Source organism: Gossypium hirsutum, chromosome D05 (assembly GCF_007990345.1).
Source record: "Gossypium hirsutum isolate 1008001.06 chromosome D05, Gossypium_hirsutum_v2.1, whole genome shotgun sequence".
In the NCBI taxonomy this organism is placed as follows: Eukaryota; Viridiplantae; Streptophyta; class Magnoliopsida; order Malvales; family Malvaceae; genus Gossypium; species Gossypium hirsutum.
The window spans coordinates 57,728,373-57,748,374 of record NC_053441.1 but is presented as its reverse complement, the minus strand read 5'-3'; the positions used below and the strand labels follow the sequence as shown (position 1 = coordinate 57,748,374).

Here is a 20,002-nt window from a genome sequence, read left to right as displayed (position 1 = left end):
CACTAATTAGTAGAATTCAAAGTTTATTTGATACTTTGCTCACAATTCTTACTCAAACCCTAAATTTTAAATATTATAAAATTCAATACAAAAATCATTACCCTCTCTTTCTGCCCATATTGTTGACCGGCATTAACATACCTAATATTGTTGTGTGTTTTCGTGAGTCTTTTCATGAACACCAATTTTTCTATTTACAAGGCATGATTTCTCGATTTGGTGTACTAAGATTAACTAAATCTTATGTAAATCGACACATATCATATTATAGGACCAACATGAATCTCCTTAATATAGATTAACCTGCATGATAATATGAACCCATATAAATAAACTATACAAAAATAATAGGATCGTGTCATACCAACACCATAACAACCCTCAATTCCAAGTAACATAAGTTTCAGATCCCATCTATAAACTAATGAATTGTGCATGCTTGACCACAGTCCACAAACAGATTAAAGAAGGTATATTTTCGATATAGGTATACAGGTTTTCCTTCCACTGATAGAAAAAGCTTAGAAGCAGACAAATGGAGTATGAGTCAATCACTGTGACTCTGTCATATCGTTCATAGTTTGAGATAGGCACTAGAGGACAAGAACGACTAGATTTTCAAGTCGCCACAACCGAAATGTAATTCAGAAAAATCATTATAATATCGTATATTTGTATTAAAATATATTGGTGTTGATATATTTGATGTATAATTTTTAATATAGTATTTAAAATATATATAATATATATGAATAATATTTATAAATATTTAATAAATTTTAACTATAAAATATTTAACAATGAAGTTTGCATATATAATCCATCCTTCAACAAATCTAAAATAAATCATCACATAAATTAGTAAATTTATTTCTAGAAAAAAATTCAAAAATCAGACTAATGATTGCTAATCATCGATTTCCTTGATCCATCCAGTTTAATTAAATAAATTATTGAAATTTTAAAAAAATAAAAAAATCCGATTCAACCAGCAATATATAAATACAAACACATTAAAATAATAAAGCCTTGTTCAAGTAGTCGTTTAAGTTTATAGAATAGAGCCAGCCCAAATTTAATTATCATACTGAATTGAACTTTGCAGTGCAACTAAGGGTTGGAAATGAATAAAGGTAATGGGGATTGATGCAGAACCATTCAAGCAAAATGGGCTCAAAAATAATGGTTCTTGCTTGATTCTTGAAACCCAAATCTATTTATCCAACTCATATAACGATATGCTCCTATCAGAGATTACCTCTGTTTTATAGAGAATTACAGTTTTCTGCCACATTCAAGCTCATTGATCACTTGTTGAAACAGCCATTAATTGATCTGCAGCTCATAGTAAAGAATCTAGGTTGTCTCACAACAATGCTTGATTGGTTGGTGATTGCACCAGTTTAATGTTACAAAGCCCCTATACTAGTAGTATTCAGATTGCATTTTGCTTGTACCTACAGAGCAAATCTGACTCCTAGTTAAGGCTCTCATGGTACTTTTACCATTCTTACAGGTTTTCAGATGTTTATGTAATAACTTGGGACATGGCATTGCCTGAGGTAGAGAAATGGAAGCTTTTGATGATGATAAGATGAAATTTATCTGTGGATTAACACATTTTATTTCTGAAATGATTCAAGAAAAGATACAGTATTGAAGTATAAGAATAACAACTAAGTACATAATCAAATAGTATATTAAATCTTCATATACCTACATGAATTTCAGAAAAGAAAAAAAAAAGTTTAAGAAAATGAATGTTTTTTTAACAATCTGTGGGAAGAGGGTAGTGACAGAATCTATCATTCTTCATACATAGAAAGAACCTTTCATAAGCATCCGCCATTTTAGTAGCAGTAAACATTGATAATGCATGTTGTCTACAAGCAATCCCTTTGTTCTTCAACACTTTTGCCCCATCTTTTATCACTGATTTCAATGCTTCAACAAAGGACTCTACATTGGGTGAAAATGTGTATCCATAACTTTGGTTCACAACTACTGACCCAACTATGCTAGGATAATTTGGTGTCAAAACTGGTTTCCCACAATGCATTGCTTCCATTAACGTAAGATCGAGCCCTTGAGGTCTTAAAGTCGGGTTTACAAACACGTTGATCGCGTTGTAGAACTCGGAAAGCTCTGAAGGCTCCAATGCACCTAAAACTTTCACATTTGAGCCTAACTCTGCATATCTTTTCCCCCATGGACCAGATCCTGCAACAAGTAGATAAACACCAGTGTATGTTTTGGTAATCTTTGAGAAAGCTTCATGTAGAAGTGGATGGCCTTTGTCTCTAACTAAACGTCCGGCAACCCCCATTACGATGCTTGCATTTATGGGGATACCGTGCTTTTTCCGGAACCTTGTGCCGGATTCAGGATCATGAATAAATTTGGTCTCATCAACACCATTAAGTATCACATGGACATTCCTTTGAGGGAGTTGATAGATGTTAACTAGTACTTCACCAGCACTCTTGCTGATACATATATGTTGCGTATAGCTCGGGAAAAACCGGATTTCATCGACTAATCTCGGCATTGCTTCGTGAAGTTCACTTACTGGTTTTGGTATTGTCTCCTGTGAGTTAAAAACAAGTTCTTCAAATAACTTTGAGTGCATAATTTCATACCAGATCCCATGCCAAGTTACTGCTACATGAGGCACCATTTTCGCACGCCAATGAGGCAAGGAAACGCTCTCGGTATGCACGTAATCAAACTGTCCATTAGCGTTTATTGTGTTGAATATCTCGAATGCTAATGAACAATTGACAGAACCATGATCATTGGCTGCAAAATATACATGGAGATTACCTTGATGGATGTCAATGTGAGGCTTTCGATCGGACGGCACGGTGAAGACGTGGATTTCATGGCCTTTAGCAGCTAAAGCTTGGTATAATGTTGCAGCATGACGCTCCATGCCACCAGGGGCAGCACCAATAGGCCATGTTTTGGAGAATACAGCAAGCTTAAGCTTCTCAAAATTGTTACCAAAACAAAGGCTATTCCATGGGAAGTTAGCATCTCTAAGATCACCATTGAATCCTGTCTCCATTATTGTCCTAGCCAATGGTTCAGAGCCATGCTTGATGGGTGAAATGAAAAGATAAAGCGAAGTAAAGAGGATGGTTACAGTTAAAATGGTGGAAAATCTATTAGAGAAACAAATTGAAGGAGAAGACGATGAAGAAGAGAATCTGGAGCTTTGGTGTTTAGAACCCATGGCTGCCTGCAGTTTTCAAGAAGAAAAGGTGATTTATGAGATTGAAAAATGTGGAATTGTGCATGATATTAATGCAAGGTACCATTAATGGTGGATCTATTCCGAGCTTTTGCAAGTTTTTATGCGGATGCACATGGGTGATACATGAGATTTTGTCAACGCCTGCTACACTGATTTCAAAGCTTGCAAGTGATGAAGTGAAGGATACTTCTGAATTTGTTTGTATATTTTAATGTCAAAAAAGCCTAATTTATTGCAATTTTAGATTCTCTATTATTTCTGTTTGTATTCCAAATTCCTCCCTATGGCTATCACTCTAAACATTGAATTGAGTATGGATTGCATTTCACTTTTTGCTATCTATAATATTTATAACAAGTGCTTAATTACAAAGGGCCTAAATTACACAAATTGTTGTTAAAGTATGCTTAATACTAAGCATACTTTAACTAAATTGTTAATATTTAATTTTATTTAGATAAAATATTAATTTTGGGAGTTGACTTCTTTTCCTGTCATTTGAATTAAGTTCGAATTTTGAAGTCAATATTATTAGGAGGGCTTTAGTTAAATATCACCCCAACCCATATAAGATTACATTCAAACTGATATCGTTGAGAAGGCTTTACTTAAATATCACCTCTAGTTTGAATATGATTATACTCAAGCCATAAAACGAATGAAGATACATGTGGTTTATAAAAAAAATTTAAACAAGTCTTTTATGGAAACAGTGCATCCACTTGAACCCTTAGTGATGAAAATAAAATTAATTAAACTCTTCTATATTGACAAATGAACATCCAAGTTCATTTGAATCTAGACATTATCAATCTAAGTTCATTCTATGCTTGATTATTTAAAAATCATAAAAATATAAATATATTGATAAAAATAATAAAAAAACTATAAAAATTTATGGAAACCATAAAAATAAATTTATAAAATTATAAAAATTGAAGAATTGGGTGTTGATGAAAAAATCTTAAGAAAAATCCTTTAAAGAAATCTTCATGTGAAATATTGGTATAAGGAGAATAATAGAATGACAACTCCGATGACACATTTGTAGTAATCAATGCAGTTTTTGCATTTGCTTTTCTCTCTTACAACTTCTTTGATGTAATGAATTTTCAGACTAAATCCTTGATAAAGTCTAATTATAAAGATTTAGATCTTGCAGACGATATCACCTCAGTAATCATTATTAGAATCAAGAAAAATTGATGCAAAAATAATGAATGAAGATGAATAGGAAATATTATCTGGCATGAACAGTAAATATTCTCTGACATGAACAGTAGAAATCTCTAACCGAAACAGTAAGATTCTCTGGTATGAATAGTAAATATTCTTTGTAGTTTGTATTTTTGTAATCAGAGAATATATTCTCTAAAAAGTTTCAATTATACAATGATGTAAGGGATTAAATTTCCCGTTTCAAATTATATAAAGAGATAATAACCCTATATAAAAGGCTAACAAATTTAGAATGAAAGGCACGACTTGAAATACTGAATACAGAGATCAAAACTCGTTTCTCTAATTTTGAAAGTCTTCAAAATTTAAAATTTAAAATTATTTTCTTTTTCAAAAATTTAATCTGACATACTTTCAAATTTCAATTTCAAAAATCAATCTCTTTAAGAATATCACAACATTAAAACTTTAATTCCCAGTTTTTACAAGATTTTATTTGAATAATTTTGAAGAGGGTAAACTATTTAATTAGTCCCTTAATTTTTATTATATTTTTATTTTCATCATCTAACTATTAAAATTTTTAATTTAATTACTAAATTTTTCAAATTAGTTTTTTTGGTCACTTGATGAGGCATTTTTCCCTAAGAGCCTTGAGCTTTTCTCCACTACCGTTCTGTCGATGTTGGTCACCAGTCATCGTTCGCGACATAACTACCACCAAAACAGTCCCCTTTCTCCCCTCTTTCTTCTTCTCAGTTTGGTTTCCCTTGAAACCCACTCAAAAATAATAAAAATCATGCCAAAGCTTCGTCCTTATCTTGGTCCAATCTCTGTCTGCGACCGTCGATGGGGTTGGTTTCGTCATAAGTTGTTCTTCTTCTTGAACAAGTGCTTCTCACTGTTGGGATTCTCTGACGGACACCTCGAACCCGTAAAATCCGACAAACCCCCAAAACAAAAAATAGAGGAGGCTACTTATTTTCAAACTCCCTTAATTCTTCAGCGCTATAGCATCTTCCTCTAAATGCCAACGGCAGGAGGAGAAGAGAATTATAACTCGATTCCATGTTGATCAGACGATTGACCTTGCACATCGAAATCATTTTCCTTTGGATTTTGGGTTGAAGCTCTGTAAGTTTTAAAGAGGGTTTCGAAAAATCTAAACCAATAGAGTGGTAGAGAACGATGAGACGAGTTCGTCAATACCTAGAGTGACCAAAGAAGATTCCAAAGAACAACGATTCCGACGACGGCGGCGGCTGCAAGATATGGGGAAGAAACCAAAATGTTTTTTTTAAGGAAAGAAAAAGAAATAAATGCCACATCATCACGGTGTTAAAATTTTTAACACAGTGACTAAAAAAAACCAATTTAAAAGGTTTAGTGATGAAATTGGAATTTTTGATAATTGAGGGACCAAATTGCATTCAACATTTTAGGAGGGTTTTTTTTTTCAATTGAATTTTAGCTCGATTGGTATTGGTATTGACATTATTGTTGGTGCAAAAGGTTGTAGGTTCGAGCGTACTGAAATGTATTATTCTTCTTTCTATTTAAAGGTTAAGAAGGGATTATAAGTAGTTTTAGTCATTGTATAAAAAAATATTTTAATTTTTTAAATAAAAACCCCTTTTAATTTTCACTAACTTAATTTTTTAAACATATCGAGAACCCCAAAAAAATAAAAGCTATTAGATAATTTTTTTTCTTGAAAAATATAAAAAGTGATAAATGTTAATAACAACATTCTTTTTTTTATTTTATTATATTCCATTTAAGATTATATTATCATTTATCAAACAATTTAATTATATTTAGTATTTAATTTTAATTAAAATACCAGACAAAGTTTATAACTTAAATTCAGCACTTAATTTTTAGTTTATCAAACATAACATACTAAATATTCTAAATTTTTGTAAAAATAAAATAAAATAAAATTATGATTAAATTCTACTATTAGTCCTTGTGCTTTTTGAAATTAGTAGATTTAGCCATTGTACTTTAATTTGATCAATTTTAGTCTATGTATTTTTCAAATTGACCAATTTTAATCCCTATACATTTCATATTTTGAAATTGAAGTCCTAACGCAAACAGTCGTAGTTAAATTATTAGTTTTGTCTTATGCGTATAGTTATAGACCTAGTCTATTTTCTCTAATTAGATCATTTTAAATCCCTATATTTTTTGAATTTTAAAATATCAATTTTGACAAACATATTAGTTGTTAATCGATTAATTAGATTTTTAGTGAATAATATGGGAAATGATAAACTAACATGGTATTGCACATAGGATAAAATGTTTACCATGTCGAATTTTGAAAATAATAAAATTTAATTTAGTGAATTTAACAATTATAGTTTAGTAAGGACTGAAATTTCAAAATTTTGAAAAGCTTAGGGTATATAATATGAAATTAAATCCACGATTTTCGACCTAAAATTAAATTCAGGATAACCCTTTTATTATTAGCCAAATTGCATTATGGGTCCCATCTGACGTGGCAATACCCCCTGAACATTCTTTCTCTTTTCTCCCACTCGCTCTGTTCAGCGCGTGCAGACTCATCTTCCAGTCTCAGACTCGAGTCTTCTCCACTCTGAAAACAAACAAAAAGAACCCCGAAAAATCGTACGGATCCAATGCCCCTCCAAAATTCCCTCTTTTCAACCTTGTTAGGAAAAAACCCTAAACCCTAATTATCGATTTACCTTTTATCACTCTCATAAACCCTAATATTTCCGTACGATCCCAACATAACCCCCCCTTTTTTAAGCCGTTAACCTATCTCAATTAGGGTTTTACCAATTTTTTAATCTTATATGAATGGCTACGGGGCAAATTGAAGGTGAAGAAGCAAAGAACAATAAGGTTTATTCCAGGAAAAACCACAATAAACCCAAAAATTCCACTTTCATCCCTCAGCAAGCTCTTGCTACCACTACTACAACTGATGATAACAACTCTCAGCAGTTGCCACTCCAACCCTTCGATGCTGTGCCGTCTGATGATTCTTCTAGTCATCATAGGTTGCAGCAGGGTGTACGGAATGTTACCGATGGGGTTTCAACATCTGGGTATGTAAAATATGATAATCTTGTTAAGATTAGCTTGAATGTTTTGTCAAAGAATGAGGTGAGGGGTTTGAAGAGGAAGCTAGCTAGTGAATTTAAACAAGTTCGGGATTTAGTTAAGAAATTTGAAGGTAAAGAAAGTAGGCTTAGTGGGGGGTATGCGAATTCTCGGGCTTCGGGGAATGAGAATGTTGATCGAGGTGGTGGGTGTTTAGTTAGAGTGAACTCGGATGTCGGTTCTGTAGGATTGCCTAGTTCTAGGTCTTTTCATGGGTTACCTATGTCAATGGCAGAGCATGATCTTTGTAACGATGATGATGGTGGTGGAAGCGAGTTTGTGGAGATACAGAAGAGAAACCCGAAGGCAAATCCGTATTATAAGAATCCAGAGTTTGCTTTAGGGATGGAGAAGTTGAAGCCTAGGGAGAGTAATAAGAAGATGAAGCCGACTGTTGGGAAGAGTAACGGTGATCAAATGGGAGGTGGGATTGCATCGGAGAAGTTCTCAAATCGGTTGTTGAAGAGATGTAGTAATTTGTTGGGGAAGTTAATGAAACATAAGTTTGGTTGGGTGTTTAATAAACCGGTGGATGTGAAGGGACTTGGGTTGCATGATTATTGTTCAATTGTTAAGCATCCTATGGATTTGGGTACGGTGAAGACTAGGTTGAACAAGAATTGGTACAAGTCACCTAGGGAGTTTGCAGAGGATGTGAGACTAACTTTCAATAATGCAATGCTTTATAACCCAAAAGGACAGGATGTACATCTTATGGCAGAGAAATTGTTGGAGATATTTGAAGAAAACTGGGCAGCTATAGAGTCCGAGTATAATCTTAATAGGAGGTTTGAAAGGACTCACGACTATAGTTTGCCAACTCCCCCTTCAAGGAAAATTCTTGCTCTGGCTCCAGCTTCAGCTCCGATTCAAGCTCCTCCTACTTCATCGCTATCATTCGAAGCTAGGACTTTGGAGGGACCAGGATCCATGGCAATGCCCGATGATCCCAAGTCAAGAGATGTTGACTTGACTCCTACTGGTAGGATTGCAGTACCAAAGGAACCCAAGGCAAAGGATCCTGATAAGAGGGATATGACTTATGATGAGAAACAGAGACTTAGTGTAAACCTCCAGAACTTGCCTTCGGATAAACTTGATAGCATTGTCCAGATTATTAAGAAGAGGAACCCAGCACTTTTCCAGCAAGAAGATGAGATCGAGGTGGATATTGACAGTTTTGATCCAGAAACACTTTGGGAACTTGATAGATTTATGACCAACTATAAGAAGAGTTTGAGCAAACACAAGAGAAAAGCTGAAGTTGTACATCAAGCAAATGCTGGAAATGATCATGATATTCAGGAGACTGTAAGATGATGAACAAGTGATTTTGAAACAGCTAACTGTTTTCCCTGTTTTGAATTGTTGCTCACTGGAACATTTTGTTGTTATTCTTTTTGCAGAATCCGGAACCACCTACTAAAGAGGTACCAAAAGTAGCTGAAACAGGTAATTACCATGACCTACAAGAATTTGCTCGCTTTGGTCTATTCTTCACTTGTATGGTTCTGAAGAAGATGAAATGTTCTTGCATTCATTATCGAACTGGTTTGATTGTTAAGCAGTGGAGAGGATTGTTCCCACATCACCTTCAGTTCATGGAGAAAGGCTACAAAATAATCAGAGTGGATCAAGTAGTTCAAGCAGTTCTAGTAGTGCCTCTGGATCCTCATCAAGAGGTAAATACTAAAGTTTTTCCTTTTGTTTTGCTCTTACGACTTATGAGTGTATACTGTATATATGCCAGATTTTTCACGCTAATACTTTCTTGTTAGGATCTAACGCTAAAACTTTGTGCAGACTCTGACAGTGATAATTTATCCGGATAAGGTGACCCTGTCTTTGATGGACTTAACTGAGGTAGGGGATATTTTCTTGGCTAATGAACTAACTGAAAACTTTTCAGTTCTTATTTCCCACAAAAAGTTGTGCAATTTCTTGATGGTGCTAAGTTGAGTTGCATTTGAAATATATACCAAGACACCAGAGCACTTGGTTTCTGAAAATTAGTTCTTTGCTTCTGTGTAGAGCCTTTAATTGCTTTCCCTTGTTATAAGAGATGAAAAGGAACTCTAAGATACGATGAATCATTTGTTTTTAACCATTGTGTGCATGCTTCCCAGAGTTTGACATGCGTCGGAGTTAACCTATTTGCTCCTAGTTCCCCGTGTTGCTTTTGTAGATCATTTTAAGAAGGGAAGCTGACTCAAGATCATTACCAAGTAGAAACCAATAACTTCTAAAACTGCGACAAGAGTACCCTATCGAAATGCGTGAACAAATCCTGTTTGTCCTAACATATTGAAAGGGATGGATGTCAAGCAATGCATTTGTTTTTCATCACTAGGCTCACCAAAGCTGGATCATACAAACCTTATCCAATGGTAATCCTCTTTTCAAATAAATTGTAGTATTAATTATGGCTACTTTTGTTCATCTTTTTGGCTAGCCTTCATTCCTTTAGGATATCACACACAAGTTTTTAAAGACAAAGCATCAATTTCTCTTATTAAACATGTTATAAGCCAATATGAGGTTAAGGTGTTTTCAAATCCGGGTGATTTGACTGCAAAAAAGGATGGGCTGCAGAATAAATAAAAACACAAGCCAAAAAGCAGTTTCCCCAGAGCAAACGTGATTTCACAATTTATATAGTTAAATGAATGGAACACCCCACCTAAACTGGAAAAATAGATTTTTTTTTTAAAACCAAACCCTCCTTTGTAACAGGTCACTGGGAATTATTACTTGAAAACTTGATGGTATGTAGGGCCTATCCTATTCAGTAAAGCCGATGCTGCTTGCAGCATGAAATACAACAGTAACACAAAAAAAAAACTTTTTAAGAATTTCGGATTGGGCTAATGGAAGAAATCATAAGTAGTTCAGGTTTAATTCTGGTTGGCGAACTTGATCCCCTTCTCAATAGATGATTTAAGTTCTGGTTTGAGGCTCTCCAACCCTTCTTTCTCGTACTCAGAGAGAGGGCCTAACCCCAAAACTTCCTCCACACCGTTCTTTCCAAGCCTCACCTGCGAGCCAGACAGTGTAAGTGATCAAAATAAAGTGGAACCCTTTAAAAGCCTAATAGGATGGCAAAATGTATAAGGCTAATATCCTCGCAGTGGCTGTATGGTGGGAGCAAGTTTCAGTAGAGATCATGAATTCAAAACTCGGAGCTTTCCTTTCCATGAAGGTTAACAAAGTAGAGCACGGGTACCATTGAACAAATCAACTATATGAGCCGGGGAAAATTACCTTGGAAGCAAAGAAAGGGAGTTCAGTAACAGTTGACTGCACAAATGAGCACTCCACTACGTCGGGAACGCCATTCAGTCCCTTAAGGCAAGCATCAGCGAAAATGGCTCCAGCATAGCTGTGCAAAGAAACAACACAAATTCATCAGGCAAAAAGTAAACTAAAATTATACACTTCCATCTTTTGATTAGGAGAAAACCATTCAGTGAAGCAATAACCGATACTTACGCCATTGATAATGTTGCTGAACCCTTTCCAGCCTTGGCTTCCACAACTTCAGTGCCCCCATCTTGTGTCCTCTTTGTGAGAGCCTTGATATCCTCTTCAGGTAAATTGGCTTTTGGTGTGGCCTAAAAAGTTTAAAATGCCACTAAAAATCAGTAAAGGTGACTGATCAACAAGAAACTGTAATGAAAAAAATAATTGATATGAAATAAAATCCATGATTAAAGGCATAAAGGAACAAGGAAATACTTGAGAAAATAGTGGGAGAATGGTAATTCCAGCATGACCACCAACAACAGGGACATTAACATCTGCAAGCAAGTGAAGAAACTTAATCAACCAGCAAATCCCTCACATAATCAAAATACTCTTATGCTATGACTATTTTGCATGAGAGAGCGACAATATCTACTTCTAAAACATAAATCCTGAACCCCAGAAATCATTGATAAGCCTCAGAATTTGCTCTCTTTTTTAAAGAAAATAAGAGGTGAGGTGAGGTGAGGTGAGGAAAGGAGACGTAGTAAACAAACCTGCAACATTTACTTTAGCCTTCCCAGCATAGAAAGTCTTAGCCCGAACCACATCAAGGGTGGTTACACCAAACAACTTTCTTTCATCATATGTCCCTGCCTTCTTGAAAACCTCAGCTGCGATAGGAACAGTTGAATTGACAGGGTTGCTGATCATATTGACAAGTGCCTGTGCCACAAGTTTGTTTCATTAAAATATTCTAGCCTTATAGAAGCTCACAACAGAAAGCAAAATATATATACATGTATATCTTTGAAAGTAAGCAATATCTTTCAATTATCAAAGTTGTTTATTACATTTTACAAATCAAAGAGAAATGAGTGATGTTGGTAGATCAAACATAACTCATTACTAAATCAGATTCTAAAGTTCAGTTTTAGCTTCTCCAATCATTTCTATGGTTACCCCACCTTGGTAAGACAAGACTTTTAATAGTCATTAGACAAGAACTAGAACCAACACTAGTTAAATTCTTAGAAGCATCAAGGACCCTGATAAAATAAGTTTTCAAATTAAAAGAAAAGGACACTCACATTGGGGCAATATTTAGCAATTGCAGAACATAGACCCTTGACGATTCCGGCATTAATGTTGAAAAGATCATCACGAGTCATACCGGGCTTTCTAGGCACCCCGGCTGGAATGATGACAACATCACATCCCTCCAAAGCTTTCCCCAACTGCTCTTCACCTACATATCCGGCAACCTAAAGCAAATACAAGAAAGAATTAAATTGAGAAAAGAGCAAAGAAATATACAAATTAAGGCCCATAATATTATCAATTAGAATGCAGATCATAATCCTGAAGGAAGAATGACCATGTACAAAAACAGAGTAGTTTATTTGAATCAAATTAAAGATAGGGTGCATGATCAGGTATCAAAGACAACTGGGTAAATTGATGAAGTCGTAAATAGATTAACATATACACTTTGACACAGAAGAAAAACGTATAGCAAAGTCAGATTGAAAGGAATCAAAGAACTAAATCGTTATACTTAAACCACGTATACAAGATATTAGATCTATTCAAAACTTCACTACAGATACACATCCATACAGAATATCACATTTTAAAAGCAAAAAATAAGTTCTATTATCAGGTAAATACATGAAATAAAAATGAAAACCCAACATAAAACACCAAAATCAAGACAAAACCCATATCGTAAATAGCTTAAACTAACGCTGTGAACTAAAAACAAGGAAATTTTAATCTCATAAGCATACATTTTTAAATCAAGAAAAGAAATGAAGAGTTTTTTTCTTTAATATGGACCTCAGATCTAGAGTTGATGTGGCTGACATCAGCGGCAACACCGGGAGTGTTAGCGATATCATAGAGAGCCAGTTGAGAAACAAGAGGGTTAAGCTTCATGAGGAGAGCCAAGGGTTGGCCGATCCCTCCAGCTGCGCCCAAGACAGCGACTTTCCGTTCAGGTACGGCGGTTGCATATCCTCGTCGGAGGAGGCTCTTACCGGCGGCCGATCTAGCAACGGATCGAAACATTTTTGCAGTAGAGTGGGGAAAAATAGAAGAGATTTCTTTTGTGGTGAGGGTTTTGGGGGAGTCTGGTTTGATGGCTTCGAGGAGTAGTATTGGGGTTTTATTGTGTATTTATTAGTCAAGTTGAAAATAAAATAATATAAAAAATATTAATAAAAAATAAAAGCGTCTTTTTATTATTTCAAAAAAATCTTAAAACATGAACGTTATAATAGGTTAAGATGTAGACACGTAGCATTTAAAATGTTCCACAAAAAAAGCAATGTGATTCTAAAATAGACTTGTTCGTGAGTTAATTTATTCGAAGGTTAATCCGTAAAAAATAAATTTGTTTAAAATATGAATTGAATTTGAATTTGAATATTTAAATTTTAAATTGAGCTCGGCCAATTTAATTTCTAAATTTTTAATATATTATATTATATTTATTTTTTATATTATATTATTTATTACATAAAAATCAAATTTATAGTAACGTACAATGTTTTGATGTAAAGATTGAGAAAATGCTAATATGTATATATATAAAATTTTAATAAATAGAAATATATTAATTGCTAAATAGTAAATAAAAATAATAAAAATATATTTATAAATAATAAAGAATAATATGTTTGGGCTTTAAAATGAAATTTAAATTAGTTATTTACAAATATAAGCGAATTTGTTTAAAATTTTAAACCGATATTTTAGGTCTAATCAGGTTTAGGCAAGCATAAAGTGTATTAATATCATGCTTAAGCCTGGCTCGATCTTGCCCATAAACATTTTTAGTTAAAAAAGTATATAATTTAAGGTAAACTATAGAAATAATCAACCATAAAATATTATGTTTTAGTCAAACGCTATCAAATTATAACATTATGATCACCCACTTATTAATAATCTTACTATCTTAAGAGAGAAGTGACATGATATGGAGAAGTGACTTGTCACATTAAATTTTTATACCAATTTATCACCTTAAATGGAAATGTGACTTGCACAATAAATTTTTATACCAAATTATCACCTTAAAGTTGAGATAATAAAATTATGATGTCTCGTATGTATTTTTTAGATTTTATATAAAACAATTATTTTGTAAAATTGATACATTTTTTAAAACTGATTGGGGAGTAACATTAGCTCAAATAATCCTTTAATTATAGATAATATCAATAAATTAAATGATAAAATTATTTAAAATAAATTTTAAAAGTCATCCATGATGTATATAAACACTGCATCAAATATAAATTAATATTTTTATGATTTTTTTTTTAGTTTATGAAACATGTTGCATTTATACTGTGTTTTCTTAAACTATTTACAGGTAACCTTTTGCATAAAAAATTGTAAAATTCGGTTTTAAACTTTATTTTTAATTTTTTTTTTCTGCATGTAACAAAATTGAAACATTGAACCTCCTGAATTTGTGTAAACATTGAACCTTTTGCACATATATATATATGTATATATATGATCATTGTTCTAAACATTGGATTGGGAAATAGATGTCTGGCTGGCAAAGGTCATTGTTTTTTTTTTTTTTTAAATCAAAACAATCATGGGGAATAATTTTGATGATGGGTCTTTGTCATCATCTAAAAGCTGTCTCTCGTTTCATCAGATAGAACACAACCAAGCATTGACAACAGTGTTTTTTTTTTTGGTTTGTCAAAAGAACTAGTAACACTAGGGCCAGCTCCCTCCTATGATAATATCAATGTCTTAACCAACAAAATTTTACATTACCAGTAAAACACAATTAAAAACAATTGTTTTTAAGCTTTATGAACAACATCAATCACTTAATGTACTTGATCTCATATTACAACAAGTAATCAGTTCCTGAACTTACCAAAAAAAGATTAGGCAAAGAAGAAAAAACGAAGCGACCGGTTCGGTAACACTATATTCGGAGAAATACATACAATTCCTTCCATCTCTGGGGGGCAGAATATATCGGTATTCTTCCAATCCGAAGATGACTTTTTAAACAACGTTTAGCTGACGGGATCGATGCATGAAAATATCAGTAAGCCTTGAAGTGAATAGTGAAAGAAAGATTCAAGAGATTTTGGGAAAGCAAATAGTCCAAAAAAACCACACCTTATAGCAAAAAAGTTGGATGATAAGGATGTCTGATAAGAACAAAATGGAATCACATCAAATTGAAAGAATGAATTTAGCTCTTCACCTCTTGAGTACTCCTTATCCAGTCTAGAATATCTGAACAATCTTCGCGGTGGACAAAATGCCTTCATATTTATTAAAAAAAGAAGGAAATGGAAACAGTTATAGCCGATTCGTAAATCACGGATATGTTATATAATATAAAAAATGCAAGTGCGTGTTTACATGTCACTTGTGTATGAATACAAACATGTAAACTGAGAGATACATACAAAGCTTAATGTTCTTGAACGGTACCTGTTTTTAGCACGATAAGCCTTTAGTTCAGCAGCTTCTCGTTTGTTTAACATATATTTCTTCATTTGAAGTGATTCAGGCACATGTAGAGTTCCACTTTGGTCATTGTATACATTGTAAATGAAGTTAAGCACCTTATCCTGAAAATTGACCTCTAAGAATTTAGTATTGTAGGGCCAAAAGGATTTCAACTAAACCATTTAAGCATAATGTTCAGTGCTTGGAAGCTGCAATCTAGAGTCACATAAATACAGGACCAAAAATTTTATTCTAAAAGGCATTCTGGAAAGGAAAAATAGAACATCTTTGTGAATCACTTAGCATGATGATGCCGCTCAATGGCATGAATGCTGGAGCGGCTCCTAGAGGTTATAGGCATGTCATGAACTTTTTAGGTGAGTTAAGTAGACAAGCACCGGGAGGTAAAGGGTAGATCAGGAATTTCAAAGAAATCAATTAGCGTAATTGTTTAACCATCTACGATAATCATTACAAAGTAAGACTTCATTAAACAACATAAAGAAAGAAAGGTAGAAGTGAGATACCAGTGGTCTAGAAGCATTCAGCCAGTGATAAATATGCTCGTTTCGGAACCAAGTTACTTGTCTTTTCGCAAAATTCCTGCAAAACAGATTAAGGGCAGCTGGATTCAAATCTGCAGGATACATTTTTTAAAGTAAGTAATATATGATGGCTGTTTGATGTATGAATAGATGAAGCAAACTAGTTTCAATCCATGAAAAGATAAATCTAATTAGTTTTACCTAATTTAAAGCCGCAACAACTTAAACGTTGGAAAACCAAAAAGTAGAATATGGCATTCGGAAACAAATTCAAATTTGCAAGGCAAAGTAAATAAATATAGCTCCAGAAGTTATAAATATGATACCTAGACGCTTTCTGAAATTCGGATAAAAAATAATAGAAGTCCCTAGTGGAACTCATGTCCCCTTGTTCCCTACAGTGCAGTAGGTATTCCATTGCCTGAAATCATTTTATCAAACAAAAAAGGAAAAAAACTTCAGCAAAACAAGTAAAGAACTGAATAAGGGCATAATCATTTTTAAAAACCAGCATTCATATATGGAGACTTAACCAGAAATCTATTAAGATGTTAAAGTTGCAAGGCTGCAGCTATATTACAAGCAAATACATTCATGACTTGAAGACATAAATGCGAGACAGAGTTAATTGTTGGAAGTTGGAACACTAGGAAGGATGTATACGCAACCACTGAGTTGGTAACTACAAGCATTTGCCTTGTCCGGACTGCTAGTTTCAAAAAATTTGGCTTCAACTTTGATTGTCTTTTCCTTTTTCACTAATTTTAATTTAATTTCACTTGAAATCAATTGGAAGAAAACCGATAGATTTTGTCTTGTTAAATTATAAGGAATGGTGTAGGACACCGGATAAATTCACAAAACTTATTCTATGGCAGAAGAAATGAAAAGGTACAATTTGTTTGCACATCGTAAAATTAATTATTATGTAAAAGGAGGGGGTATAAAATTATACCTGTCTATAACCAATTGCTCGAGTTGCAGAGTTTGAATTTGGAAGAAGACCCGTCTCCAGAAGCCATCTAGCCTCGGACAAAATACCATCTGTTATATCATTGAAGCCAAGCAACTAGAATGAATACCACTAAAGAATTTTTGTTTTTCGCAAAGGAAGAAAAATACTACAAACTAATAATCCGGCCAATTGTTGAAAATTTGATAAAATACAACATTCTATTCAGACAACAAAACCCAAATCTGTTGGAAATCTATGACATACGTCACACGAAGATAATCTTATACGTCACTCAAAGTTAAATGAATACAATATTTGAGAATTGTATAAAATATAGACCAGAGCAATATGACCTACCCGAAAGCATATGTTCACACCGCAGATCAATAAGCCTATAGAGATCAAGTCTGGGACTTGAGAGGAAAAAACAAATGAACTCATAGTCCAAATCCTTTACTTTATGTTGCTCGAGTTCATCAGCAGAAGGCTTTAAGTCACAAGTGTCACTTGTTTCACTTGGGTCATTTTGATTTCGGAAAGAATCATATGGTACTTGAAAAGCAGATGGAGGTGATCCACTAGACTGTCAACCCAAAAGAGAGACCAAATAAAGATGAATACCAGTTCTCAAGTCTGGTAATAGACGCGGACACAGAACAGAAAGTCCAATTATTTAAGTAGGTTAAAAAAACTCAATATTCATACCCTGATTATCTCAAGGCTACGTCTTAAGCGATACCAATCATTGGCAGCCAAAGACTGGGCCTTCGGATCACCTGCATCAACCACCAACTGCACGGCAGCCTCCCAGTCTCCATCTCTCTCAAAATCGGAAAGCTCAGAATATACTTGAGCTGCAACTTCTCGAGAGGCCTTTGGAACATCTGGCTTTCCATATATATACCTAACATATATTAAAAAAATGAAAATAGTAATTATCTCCATCGATGTTGTTTTTGAGCACCTTTTGAGCAAGGAAAGCCAACTACTAATGAAGTACGAATAAAAATTCTGCAACTAAACCATATCGTGAACCAACTCTACCCTAGGTGTTTTAATAAGAGACATATATAAAGCTGGAAGAAGAAAATCAAGACAAAAAATCCAGATTGCTTTTCAGGATAAATCACAGCTCACCTATACAAAAGGATATGTGGTAACATACCATCGCAAATACAATCCAGTCCCACCAGTAACGATGGGAACACGGCCACTACGAAGAATATCTTTTGTCGCTTGCCTAGCATCCTCAAAAAATTGTCCTACAGAATAGTCTGCGTTGGGATATATATATTTAATCAGTGAAGTAAATCAGAAACGCAGAACTAAAAGTTGCCTAAAAACAAAGAGAATGACTTAATATGCCTTATTGACAATAGTGGGATCACTGGAAAGTCACCTTCAGATGGGTGTAAAATATCAATCAGATGATGTGGCACTTCCTGCAAAAAGATTTGAAGTCATAAAGCCTTCCCTGTAAATGCATCAAAGTTTTGAGGAACTTTCAAAGAAGTTCATCCTAGACAAAACAATACATGATGTGAATGGCAACTAACTTGTAAACAATACATAGTATTCTTTTTCTGGATAACTTTAAAAGAGAGAAAAAACTTAATGCCGCCCTAAGACTAGGTACATATTCGCCAAAAAAATACATATATCTTTTAATAAACCCTGAACTGATGAGAAAATTATGGTTGAAAAATCTGAACGTGTGTCCATATATAGAATGGCATTAAAGCACTGAAATGTCAAAGAACAACAATATAGAAAACTGCAAAAGCTTCAAAGAACATGTTGATTGAACCGCAGGTAGAATGGCAAAAAACTTGTGTTCAAATCTTCAGTTGACACCACTCAGGGATTCCATCTCTGGACAACCCCTACCCCTTTAAATATATATATATATATATATAAAGCTTCAAAGAACATTACAAACATACTCAATTGTATCAGCCAAAAAAAATGCAAAATATGTAGCAATCTACTACAATTAGGCACCTGTCTATCAGATGGAGAAGGCTTTGCAGATCCCACATCAAGACCTCGATAAACCTGCAATTAATAACATCCGATAATCAACTTAAATAGAAAACAAGCAATGCTTAAGAAACAACTAAAACCCAGAAATTTTATCAGCAACCAAATGGAGCACAACAAAAAACCAAACTCAAACCTCACCAAAACAAAAACCCAATTTTCCATTTTCATTTTATTTCCGAAAACACAACAACAGTATTGTTCAATGAAGGAAGTAACCTGAACAGAGTCAGCACTGATGATTTCACCATTGAGACGCTTAGCAAGTTCCAAAGCAAGCCTAGTTTTGCCTGCCCCAGTTGGCCCTGATATGACAATCACCTTCTCTTTCTTCTGGTTGACAGAAACAGAAGTTGAGCTTGTAACTAAGGTTTTTCTACCATTACGAAGTGAAGGAAAAATGGGTCTTTGAGGCAATCGGATGCTTCGAAGGCTGTAAATTCCACTCAATATCATCTCTTCAAAATGAATGTGTTATGATTACTTTTCTTTCTTTTTTGGGTGTTCAAAGGATTTGATTTGGTGTGGTTTGTCTTAGGGACTAAACTGGTGGAGTGGGTAAGGTTTTATCAAGGGTTTTAGATTAGATTTTCTATGGGAACTCAGAAGATATCCATTTTTTTTTCTTTTTCCCCTTTGTTACAATTTGGTTAATAAAAAATTGGTCAAAATTGCATAAAGTCTCTGTAATTTTACAAAATCTAAAATTTAATCACTGTGCTTAAATAATTAAAAATTAAGTCGCAAAAATTTGTCAACTTGGTATGTTCATGTTGATTAGACTGTTCTCATATAATATTGTAAATGAATGATAGAAAATAAATATGTTTAAATAGACAATTATTTTATGAAAATTATCAATGGCAATATTGTTGGACTAGAATTTTTATTTAAAAGTAGAAGGATTAAATTTTTAACTTTTAA

General features: G+C 33.8%; 4 protein-coding genes across 5 annotated transcripts; 1 reads left to right on the top strand and 3 right to left on the bottom strand.

The window, feature by feature from the left end:
• Positions 1-1,638: 1,638 nt before the first annotated feature.
• LOC107903662 (uncharacterized) lies at positions 1,639-3,269 on the bottom strand. The gene has a single exon (XM_016829787.2). The coding sequence runs from the start codon at positions 3,233-3,235 to the stop codon at positions 1,769-1,771; it is 1,467 nt and encodes a 488-aa protein (XP_016685276.2). The 5' UTR covers positions 3,236-3,269; the 3' UTR covers positions 1,639-1,768.
• A 3,612-nt stretch (positions 3,270-6,881) lies between these two features.
• LOC107903663 (transcription factor GTE4) lies at positions 6,882-10,180 on the top strand. 2 transcript variants are annotated; one of them, XM_016829790.2, is made up of 5 exons: positions 6,882-8,887; positions 8,983-9,028; positions 9,145-9,258; positions 9,380-9,439; positions 9,741-10,180. In XM_016829790.2, exons 1-4 carry the CDS (start codon positions 7,271-7,273, stop codon positions 9,406-9,408), a joined length of 1,806 nt encoding a protein of 601 aa, XP_016685279.1. In that variant the 5' UTR covers positions 6,882-7,270; the 3' UTR covers positions 9,409-9,439; positions 9,741-10,180. The 2 variants fall into 2 exon arrangements, with proteins under 2 accessions (XP_016685279.1, XP_016685277.1); XM_016829788.2 differs by lacking the exon at positions 9,741-10,180 and having other exon boundaries at positions 9,380-9,711.
• Positions 10,181-10,197: 17 nt separating this feature from the next.
• LOC107903665 (malate dehydrogenase, mitochondrial) lies at positions 10,198-13,251 on the bottom strand. Its single transcript, XM_016829792.2, has 7 exons — positions 12,878-13,251; positions 12,130-12,303; positions 11,596-11,764; positions 11,312-11,373; positions 11,066-11,187; positions 10,838-10,955; positions 10,198-10,611 (listed from the first exon to the last, which is right to left on the bottom strand). Exons 1-7 carry the CDS (start codon positions 13,106-13,108, stop codon positions 10,471-10,473), a joined length of 1,017 nt encoding a protein of 338 aa, XP_016685281.1. The 5' UTR covers positions 13,109-13,251; the 3' UTR covers positions 10,198-10,470.
• A 1,567-nt stretch (positions 13,252-14,818) lies between these two features.
• On the bottom strand, positions 14,819-19,693 carry LOC107903664 (tRNA dimethylallyltransferase 9). Its single transcript, XM_016829791.2, has 12 exons — positions 19,298-19,693; positions 19,040-19,093; positions 18,438-18,480; positions 18,204-18,312; positions 17,744-17,942; positions 17,396-17,621; positions 17,039-17,127; positions 16,410-16,504; positions 16,066-16,141; positions 15,521-15,660; positions 15,288-15,348; positions 14,819-15,097 (listed from the first exon to the last, which is right to left on the bottom strand). The coding sequence occupies exons 1-12, from the start codon at positions 19,532-19,534 to the stop codon at positions 15,083-15,085; spliced, it is 1,344 nt and encodes a 447-aa protein (XP_016685280.1). The 5' UTR covers positions 19,535-19,693; the 3' UTR covers positions 14,819-15,082.
• Positions 19,694-20,002: the final 309 nt, after the last annotated feature.

Coding starts and splice junctions, on each gene's coding strand:
- LOC107903662 (XM_016829787.2), bottom strand. CDS start 3,235: ATGGGTTCTAAACACCAAAGCTCCAGATTCTCTTCTTCATCGTCTTCT.
- LOC107903663 (XM_016829790.2), top strand. CDS start 7,271: ATGGCTACGGGGCAAATTGAAGGTGAAGAAGCAAAGAACAATAAGGTT. Junction 8,888..8,982: donor ATCATGATATTCAGGAGACT/GTAAGATGATGA, acceptor TTCTTTTTGCAG/AATCCGGAACCACCTACTAA. Junction 9,029..9,144: donor ACCAAAAGTAGCTGAAACAG/GTAATTACCATG, acceptor ATTGTTAAGCAG/TGGAGAGGATTGTTCCCACA.
- LOC107903665 (XM_016829792.2), bottom strand. CDS start 13,108: ATGTTTCGATCCGTTGCTAGATCGGCCGCCGGTAAGAGCCTCCTCCGA. Junction 12,304..12,877: donor ACATCAACTCTAGATCTGAG/GTCCATATTAAA, acceptor TATTTGCTTTAG/GTTGCCGGATATGTAGGTGA. Junction 11,374..11,595: donor GGCTAAAGTAAATGTTGCAG/GTTTGTTTACTA, acceptor ACTTGCTTGCAG/ATGTTAATGTCCCTGTTGTT.
- LOC107903664 (XM_016829791.2), bottom strand. CDS start 19,534: ATGATATTGAGTGGAATTTACAGCCTTCGAAGCATCCGATTGCCTCAA. Junction 15,661..16,065: donor TGAATGCTTCTAGACCACTG/GTATCTCACTTC, acceptor GTCAATTTTCAG/GATAAGGTGCTTAACTTCAT. Junction 15,349..15,520: donor GCTTATCGTGCTAAAAACAG/GTACCGTTCAAG, acceptor ATAAATATGAAG/GCATTTTGTCCACCGCGAAG.